The sequence below is a fragment of the Pan paniscus genome, chromosome 8, assembly GCF_029289425.2.
Source record: "Pan paniscus chromosome 8, NHGRI_mPanPan1-v2.0_pri, whole genome shotgun sequence".
NCBI classification, from domain to species: Eukaryota; Metazoa; Chordata; class Mammalia; order Primates; family Hominidae; genus Pan; species Pan paniscus.
The window spans coordinates 125,925,083-125,934,159 of record NC_073257.2 but is presented as its reverse complement, the minus strand read 5'-3'; the positions used below and the strand labels follow the sequence as shown (position 1 = coordinate 125,934,159).

The following is a 9,077-nucleotide window of genomic DNA, read 5'->3' as shown; positions in this document are numbered from 1 at the left end:
TCAAGGATTGAAGGCCGGGCATGGTGGCTCGAGCTCATATTTTCAACACTTTGGGAGGCCACGGCAGGCGGACTGCTTGAGCCCTGGAGTTCAAGAGCAGCCTGGGCAACATAGACTCTGTCTCTACAAAAAATAAAAAAAAAAAAAATTAAAAAACAACAACAACAAACAAAACAAAACAAAAAAGAAACCTGTCAGGCTTGGTGGCACGTGGCTGTAGTCCCAACTACTCACTCAGGAGGCTGAGGTGGGAGGACCACTTGAACCTGGGAGGTCGAGGCTGCAGTAAGCCATGACTGTGCCACTGCACTACCAGCCTGGGCAACAGAGTGAGACCCTGTCTCAGAAAGAATTGAAGAAGTGCTCCAACGCTGGGCACGGTGGCTCACGCCTGTAATCCCAGCACTCTGGGAGGCCGAGGCGGGAGGATCACGAGGTCAGAAGATGAAGACCATCCTGGCTAACACGGTGAAACTCCGTCTCTACTAAAAATACAAAAAATTAGCCGGGCGTGGTGGCGGGCGCCTGTAGTCCCAGCTACTTGTGGGGCTGAGGCAGGAGAATGGCGTGAAACCGGAAGGCGGAGCCTGCAGTGAGCCGAGATTGCGCCACTGCACTCCAGTCTGGGCGACAGAGAGAGACTCCGTCTCAAAAAACAAAAAAACAAAAAAACAAAAAAAGAATCGAAGAAGTGCTCCAAAAAGGGCTAGTGAGTGTGGTGTTTCTAAGACAAGAATGATCTTCAAGTATAGAAGCTGGGGACGTGATCATTGCCAAACATCCAAGAGAAGGCAAAGGTTTAAAGGCAGTTGCTTACAAAGCCTTCTTGGGTGCTGCTAACGTTACTGCAAAGATCATGCTCTGATAGTGCCAGCAGTGTGGGAGCTTCTTGGAGCTACCATTTTTGCAGTCTGTCGTTAGAGCAATCGGATTTGAAGCCGCTTATCTGTTCTATGATCAAGTGATCAAATCTGATTGATTCAGGCACTATCGCCCTCCACCTACAAAAGGGTAAAAAGACTATTGATGAGGTAAATTAGCCTACAAAGTATCTATTTCTAGTATTCCTACCTCTTTGATTACATTATAACAGCTATCTAGTAGAGGCTCCTTAAATGAGAGCCGACTAAACATGGCATTTTCAGGAGAGTGTTATCCCGCCGGAAGAGTAGTTCAATAGAGTTTGCTTAAAAATCATTGCAATGTAGCAATGTTATTTGGGATGCATTGAATAAAAAATTATGAGATTCAGGAGCAATATTCTAGATGGAAATTTAAATGGTGCAGAGGGTGTATGTGAAGAGGAAGAAAGAGAAATTAATTTAATTCCATTTGCTGATGTGACTGTAGCACAACTATTTTTAGGTATAATCCAAACAGTGCATATCTTCTCCATTTTGATTAGTAGAAAATTGGCAGGGAGTCAAAAGAATTAGTATTTCTCAGCACATTATGCCAGAAATGTACAAATAAAATGATATTATCTGTGCCAGTGTGTTTAATTTACTTCTAAGGTTTTAATTTTTTTCCTTCAACTAAACAAATGAGTCCAGCTTGGTTAAAAACATTTTTTAAAAAGTCTTTCACAACTGGCAGCAAAAGTTATAGAATAATTTTTCTTTAGATCCTTGCTGAGAACCTCTTACAAAAAACTTAAATGTTAATATTACCCTGATACTCTGGGTGCAGAATTTCTGTCTGGCAATTTTATATACTGCCAGAGGAATGGGCACATTCAACAAAATGTGAAATTAACATAAGCTAGGAAAATGTACTTAACAAGGAAAGATTTCACAATAGCCACTTAGGAGTTATTAATAATTCCAATTCCAAAGAAAGCATAGACTAAGAAACAAATAAACTCTATTTGCAAAGTTTTATATAGGCAAGTTCACCAAAGTATGAAGCCATATGCTATACCAATTACACATGTCTACATCGGAGAGAGAATTTATAAATCCTGGAAAATCTCCATTGAGTTATTGTTAGTGTTTAACCTGAATGTAACGTCCAATGTAGCAAATCTATGGATCTTGATCACATTTTCCTGCTTTGATTTTAAGGTTTATGCTTTTGGTACTTTGATACACACAAGCCCATGGGTAAGGCTGCCTTTTTGCACACTCAATGTCTTCTTCTTCCTATTTCTGCAGTGCACAATCTCACCAGATTAAGCAGGACTGGCTGCTTTCTCCTCCCACTGCCATCGCTACTGGGACTGACAGCCCAGCTCCCCACATTTCCTATTATAAATCAATGGCTGCCTTCTTCAAAAGCGACAAAAAGTAGTCTTCATGGGGATTTGGAATCACTGACATGGTCTGTTTCTGAATCCATGTAATTTTCAGCTGGAGAGCTTGGGAGATCACACAAAAATCTTTTCTATTTCCTGCCAATACATAGAAACCGGCCCCAAGATTACAGTGGTTTCCTCTAACTCACTAAAGTGACTAAACCTGTGTACTAAGTAGTTAAATTATACACATTTGTTCTTAAAGCTTAAAGGACTTTCATGATTTTAAGACCTGAGTGATTTTAAGACCTGAGATTTGAAGGGCCTGCGTATATGTTTTGGGCTGGGAAGATTTCTTTTTATTTAAATGTGAAGACTTATCTAGACAAAATAAGTAAATAAACAGGAAACCAAGAAAGTGAAGCATTTACCTGGTACTTCAGTGTCTAGTAATTTCAAACAAAGAAGGACAAAACCCCTAAGAAAATGCATCTTACATACTCATGGTCAGGGGTGGATAGAAATTAACCATATTTGGTTCCTAGGGAAATTATAGTGACATTTCATCCTGAGACTGATTTTACGTTCTTCAAAATATGTTTAAGTATTTATCTTTGTATTCTTAAAGAAGCTCTCCTTTTTCCTTTTTTTTTCTTTTTTTCTTTTTTTTCTTTTTTTTGCTGGAAAGGGGTTAAACTTCATAGCAGCTTTTGTTGAGGCTGTTACTGTTCATGCAACCTTCTGCTGGTCTCTAAAACATCTACGTCATTAACCTTTCTCAGAAGATGGTTGCCTTGTCTTTAGAATATGCCATTGCAAAAAAGAATATTCAGTCTCAACTTTTCCCTGCTAAAGAATACTCCGCTCATTTAAAGTGCAGCATAAGCCAGAAGTTAATATTCTTTACTTTGGTTTCTTTACTGTGTGGTCATGAAATAAAAAGCTTATTTAAAAATATAGTACGTACTTTAAATGTATTTTGGAGAATGTAAAATTAATCTCAGGACAGAATTGCACTATCCCTTCCTTTAGGAAATAACTTTATGAAAAATACCCCATCCTTTGGGTGCTGTAATTTTGTTGGAAACTTAAATCCTTTCACACTTGCTTTTACCTATGATCTGTCCACCCAGAACTTCTGGCAAAATGATCTATTTAACTACATAAGAGAAAAAAATTTACTTCAGAAGCCCTTTTATACATTTTTGCTTAACCATGAAAGCATTTTTCATTCTAAACAGCCTCTGGAGAAATCTGCACACACTGATCATCCGCAGGCTGTGATTTTCTATTGGAAAACAAAAATAAGCTGTGGAAGCCACTTATTGCATTCCAAGTAGGCAACTGATCATTCAATGAGTTAGTCTTTCCTGCATTTCCATGAAAAGTTGCAGCTGAGTTAAATGACCGCGTCACTTTTTTTTTTTTTTTTTTTTTTTTTAGGAGCTACGCAATCACAAAGGTCACTTCTTCAGTCAAGTGCAGCAGATGGGATCTTGAAAGTGCCTACAAGTAGTCTAGAACACCTTGAATCCGGCTGTGAAAATGTAGGGTAAATCTGTAGCTCTCAGTAGGTAAACACCTTATTTAGGTCTGGAGGCATTTTGCTATGTTATTGAGTCATGGAAACCTATTAAAAGAGCTCTATGGGAAATCCAGTCTATATTTTGAACAAAACAAGCAGTCTTTTTCATTGTCACTGACCCTTTACAGACACACAGTACATAATCTTGATTGTGCTTCATTGGTATTTATTGCACATGGACCAATTCCTCACACAGTAGTTAGTTGCACCAGAGTATAAATACTTGGTAAAACACACAAGAGGAAGTAGAATTTACACACAAGTGCTAACTTTCACCAGCAAATTCACGTGGGCACTTGGACATAAAAAAAAAATAAAAAATCCTTAAGATAATTATATTTATAATATGGATACAGTTACAGTACCATGATAAAGGAGTATAAAAAGGTATTTTCCCAATAAATCATTAGCTCAATAACATACTAGACAACAGAAGTAGAGTTTGAATTTTATTTAAGATCTGCCCAGCCCCTCTCCCTTTAAAAAATATTTAATTTCTTTTTGTGCAAGTAACATCTTCTGTGGATTTTGTAATTCCTAACACTGTGCAAAAATGGCATTTTGAACCACTCCTTTTTTTTGTTTTTGTTTTTATCCACATGTGCAGTAATCTGAACTGTTTCTCTCTCTCGCTCTCTTTTAATGTCCTGTCTTCAATTGACAGAGTCACATGTCACAGAGAGAGGCTCTGCGCCTGGTCCTTCCAACTGATATTGATACATAAATAAGCTGTTTAATATAAACAAGTCTTTCTATCTGCTGTGCAAAGGCACAGTGTGAGGTAGAAATCCCTCAGCCTGACCACCCAGGCGCGCGGGGGACAGCGGGTTTGCCCTACACAAGGAAAGCAAGGTGGGGCTTGTTCCAAGAAGAGCTTAACATTTCTTGAAACGTGATTTTTTTTATTTTGCCTCCATCCTTTCTCTTTGCTTTCATAACAGCAGAAATCATTACTTAGAAATTAAAATGAAATTTCTCTGGAAAGCAAAAGGAAATATGTCTTGACAAACTGTCATTCTCCTCTCTCTGGCTGGTAGTGTGTTCCTGTTCCCAGGAAAGGGATGGGAGCCACGTTGATCGATTTTAATCCCCTCCTAATGCTTCTCCCTTCCCCTAACCCACCCATCTTCCACTCCGGTCCTCGCAGAGAGTGTCAAAAACCACCTGGTGGGGGAAAAAAATCTAAAGATGCATCACACGCACACACAAAAGAAGGCCGGACCACAAACAGAAAAAAAAAAAAAAAGAAGAAGAAGAAGAAAGAAAAGAAAAGAAAAAAAAAACAACAAGGAACATCAGCAAGCCACTCTCCCATCCCTTCCCAAACTTTCCTTTTTGTGTAACGGTCCGTGGCTTTTCTCTTTGCCTCGGATGATTCAGACGAGGATCGTGGGATTCGAGTTCACCTGCTATCGGTCTTAAGTAAACACAGATCTCCTCGTTCCCCTGGGAAGCCGTGCCCGGCGTCCGCGCCCCGCGCCGGGCCCTACACCTTGGACTCCGAGGCGAAGCCGGGGCGGCACGGCTCGTCCAGGCTCGAGTCGCTGTCCGCCGCCGCCCCGCCGTTGCAGCCGGCCCAGGGCTCCAGCAGGCGCGCGGGCGGCGTGGCCCCGACGACATCGTCGTCGTCGTCGTCCGAGGCGGCCCCGGGCGATGGCGGGGGTCCGGGCCGGGCCAGACAGCCCGAGGCGCGCGGCCGGTCTCCGTGGGTCGCGTGGCGCCGGCGGGCAGCCCTGCGCACGCAGCAGAGCAGTCGCTGGAAGGCCTTGCGGAAGTCGGGGCTGCGGCAGTAGATGATGGGGTTGAAGGCCGAGTTGGCGTAGCCCAGCCAGTTGAAGAAGACGAAGAGGCGGTCGGGCACCAGCTCGCGGTGGAAGGCCTTCACCACGTTGGCCAGGAAGAAGGGCAGCCAGCAGAGCGTGAAGACGCCCATGATGATGCCCAGCGTCTTGAGCGCCTTCTGCTCGCGCAGGGCCACGAGGCGCGAGGGCCGCCGCTTACCCGCACGCCCGTTGGCCAGCGGGGCGGTGGCGGTGGCGGCGGCGGCGGGGCGCGAGGGTCCGGGCGGCGGCGCGGGCGCGGGCGCGGGGACGGGCGAGGGCGAGGGCGAGGGCGGCCGCGCTGGGCCGCCGAGGAAACGGCGCTCGCAGCTGTCGATCTTCTTCACCTGCTTCTGGGCCTCGCGGAACACCCGCAGGTACACGAAGGCCATGATGCACAGGGGCACGTAGAAGGAGACCACGGACGAGGCGATGGCGTAGGCCCGGTTGGTGACGAAGTCGCAGCACTTGGGATCGTTGTAGCAGCGGCGCGCCTCGTCGCTCTCCGCCCGCCACCAGTGCATGAGGATGGGCAGGAAGGACACCAGGGCCGAGATGGCCCACACGGTGCACACGAGGCCCCGCGCCCGCGCGCGCGTCAGCAGGCTCTGGTAGCGGAAGGGCGAGGTGATGGCGAGGTAGCGGTCCAGGGCAATGACACACAGGGTCTCGATGCTGGCCGTCACGCACAGCACGTCCACTGAGGTCCACAGCTCGCAGAAGAAGGAGCCGTACTCCCAGCGGCCCCACACCACGATGGTGGCCCCGAACGGCACCACCAGCAGCCCCATGACCAGGTCGGCGCTGGCCAGGGACATGATGAAGAGGTTGGTGAGCGTCTGCAGCCGCGGCGTCTTGGCGATGGCCACGATCACCAGCACGTTGCCCGCCACGATGAGCAGCACGATGAGCGCCATCAGCAGACCCATGCCCGCTGTCCACTGCTGAGACAGCGGCTCGGGACCTTCGCTGGCGGGAGGCAGCAACGAGGCGGGCGGCGACGCGGGCACCAGCAGCCGCGCCGCGGTGGCCGCGCCGTCGGGGAGCGGTGCGGCCGAAGACAGGTTACCGGGCTCGGAGGCGCCCAGGACGAGCGCCCCCGCGCCCATGCCGAGCTGCGGAGGCCGGGGGCGGGGGGTGTGGCAGGGCTGGGCCGTGGTTGGGGAACACCCCAGAAGCCCGGGCGGCGGGGTGCGCAGAGGGAGGTCGCGGCCGGGTCAGAGCAGCCGAGGCGCGGGGCCGGAGGCATGGGCGCCGGGCGCCTTTCCCGCAGGAGCCGACCGCTGCCGCTGCCGCTGCCGCCGCCGCCGCCGCCGCCGCTGCTGCTGGAGCCGCTGCCGCTGCTGGAAGAGCCGCCGGGACTTCAGCATGTTTCTGAGCGCGCCGGGCCCGCAGCTCCGGCACCCAGCACCCACCCCACCCCGCTCCCACTCCCCAAGCCAACCCCCGGGGCCTCGCGTCAGGCTCCTGCAGCCAATCCGGGCAAAGGCACGCCCCCGTCTGGTCTGCCCCCCCACCTCCAACTCCCCGCACCCCCCTCCCGTTGGCAATTGAGCGCCTCCTGAGAGTCCCGAGCTGATCGCGTAGCTAGTGCCTCCCGTGCGCCCGCGGGTTCTTGCGGACGCGCCCCTTCCTGCGCCCGCTGGTTCCTGGTCCCTGTTCCCCCGCGCCCCCTTCCGCGCCTGGCTCCCCCCCGGGGCCCCGTCCCCTCCCTCAGCCCCCACTCGCTCCCGCACCCGCTGCTGCGCCCCGTTTGCCTCCCGCACCCGCTCCTGCGCCCCGTTTGCCTCCCGCACCCGCTCCTGCGCCCCGTTTGCCTCCAGCACTCGGCTCCCTCCTGCGCCCCCGCTCCCCCCGCATCCCCTCGACCTGCAGTTCCGGGGTTCTCTGCGGAACAGAGCGCTAGCTCCCTTGAGCGGGGAGGGGACCTTGGTGTTCAGGAAGCGCCAGAGCGCCTGGGACAGCTTGTCCGCCAGGCTTGGAGGAGTTTGCTCTGCGAGCTTGGTTGTGATGTGGGGCAGCCTAGCAGGGTGTGTGTAAAACCCTTCCCCCGTCAAGACGGGACCCAGCCAGCATGCGTCGTGACAGCTTGGGGGATTGGAGGTGGGTGTTAGTGGTTAGAAGAAACTTCCCAGCAGAGCGGGTTGCTGGAGCCAAGCGCGCATCTGTCAAGAATGCTCTCTGGGCGCTGTTCTTGCAAGGATCCTCTGTTGAACCTCGAGTGCAGTAGATGTGGAAAGGAAGCGAAGGTTTGTGCATCTAACAGCTAACGCTGAGGGCCCTTTGGAATCGTACACACTCCTCAGTCCTAGCTAATGAATGTGTGAGCATGATGCAAAAATGTATGCTCATGATATGAAAGGAGAGGCTTAGGGAGACAGAAACGTTGAGATACAGAGTAAACGATACCACCGCGAGGGGGAAAAACGCGTTTAATTACATTTTAGACTTTTCAATGATAACACCTGTATTTTGTGTTTTATTACTCATGTGATTTTATAATTTGAGCTGGGTCAATACAAACAAAAAGGTACTGTCAGTTTATGCTGGCATAATGAACTGCGATTTCAGATTCCTTGGTCTGCGTGCTTGTTTTCTCCTTTGCCCAAGTTCCCAGATTCTCAAAACTCTGAGATTAGTTTTGGAGGGATGAGACAAGAAAACACATAAATACTCCAGAGGATTAAAATCCAAAAGCATTTAAAGTTGTATCTGTGGTTTTTTTTTTTTTTTTTTGAGTTGGCAAATGAATTGCTTTGAAATTAGTGAGTTGTTAACCTGGCAAAAAGGATTATACTGGGGGTGGGGGGACAAGAAAGCCATGAATATGCAATATGGCAGGACTGCAAGCCCCTTCTCTAATTTGGCTCCTGTAGTGTCCTCAGCTCAGGCCTGAAATAAATTAAAAAAAAAAAAATCTCTAATTGAGTCCTTGAGGAGTAAACAGCTTCTAATTGTTTATGTAAGGGTGCATGAAAATGTTATATAATGCTCACAGGTCCTTCTAGCATTGGAATAAGAACAGCGCCTGTAACGAACATCAAAGTGTTCGTTGATGTTGGTCATCAATATGACCAAGCTCATATCCTTACTTTGCAAGGAGAGACCGACTTCCACAGCTGTCCAGGTCAAAAGCAAAAAGTAATGTTTTTCAAGTTTATATAAAATCAAGCAGTTTTAACCACTTTCTCTTACATAAATGCAAACATATGAATTTGCTTTAGGCCCAAACCTCATCATCAGTGTGTTAAAACTGGGGAGTGATTTGTTTATTCACCCCCTGCCCATGATTTATCAGCTGATTTTCCAACTTGGGGAGGTTGAGGAGGAGTTGCCAGGAAACAAGAGGAGTTCGAAAGAGGGGAGGAAGGAGACTACACCCCAAGTTATCCAAGTCACTGCAAGCCTGAGACTCCTGGCTTCTTTCTTTTTATTTTTT

The 9,077-nt window shown here is 48.4% G+C and overlaps 2 protein-coding genes across 2 annotated transcripts in view; one reads left to right on the top strand and one right to left on the bottom strand.

Annotated features, from left to right (window-relative positions):
• Positions 1–3,967: 3,967 nt before the first annotated feature.
• On the bottom strand, positions 3,968–7,014 carry ADRB1 (adrenoceptor beta 1). Its single transcript, XM_034931523.3, has one exon. The coding sequence runs from the start codon at positions 6,745–6,747 to the stop codon at positions 5,305–5,307; it is 1,443 nt and encodes a 480-aa protein (XP_034787414.1). The 5' UTR covers positions 6,748–7,014; the 3' UTR covers positions 3,968–5,304.
• LOC129393146 (uncharacterized) overlaps positions 6,886–9,077 on the top strand; it is a 66,826-nt gene continuing 64,634 nt past the window's right edge. Inside the window, exon 1 of the mRNA XM_055092304.2 lies at positions 6,886–7,887. Coding sequence (XP_054948279.1) covers positions 6,886–7,203 — 318 coding nt within the window. The 3' untranslated portion in view covers positions 7,204–7,887. The remainder of the gene's footprint in view (positions 7,888–9,077) is intronic.

Excerpts from the sequence above, each read along its gene's own strand:
- ADRB1 (XM_034931523.3), bottom strand. The coding sequence starts at position 6,747 with ATGGGCGCGGGGGCGCTCGTCCTGGGCGCCTCCGAGCCCGGTAACCTG.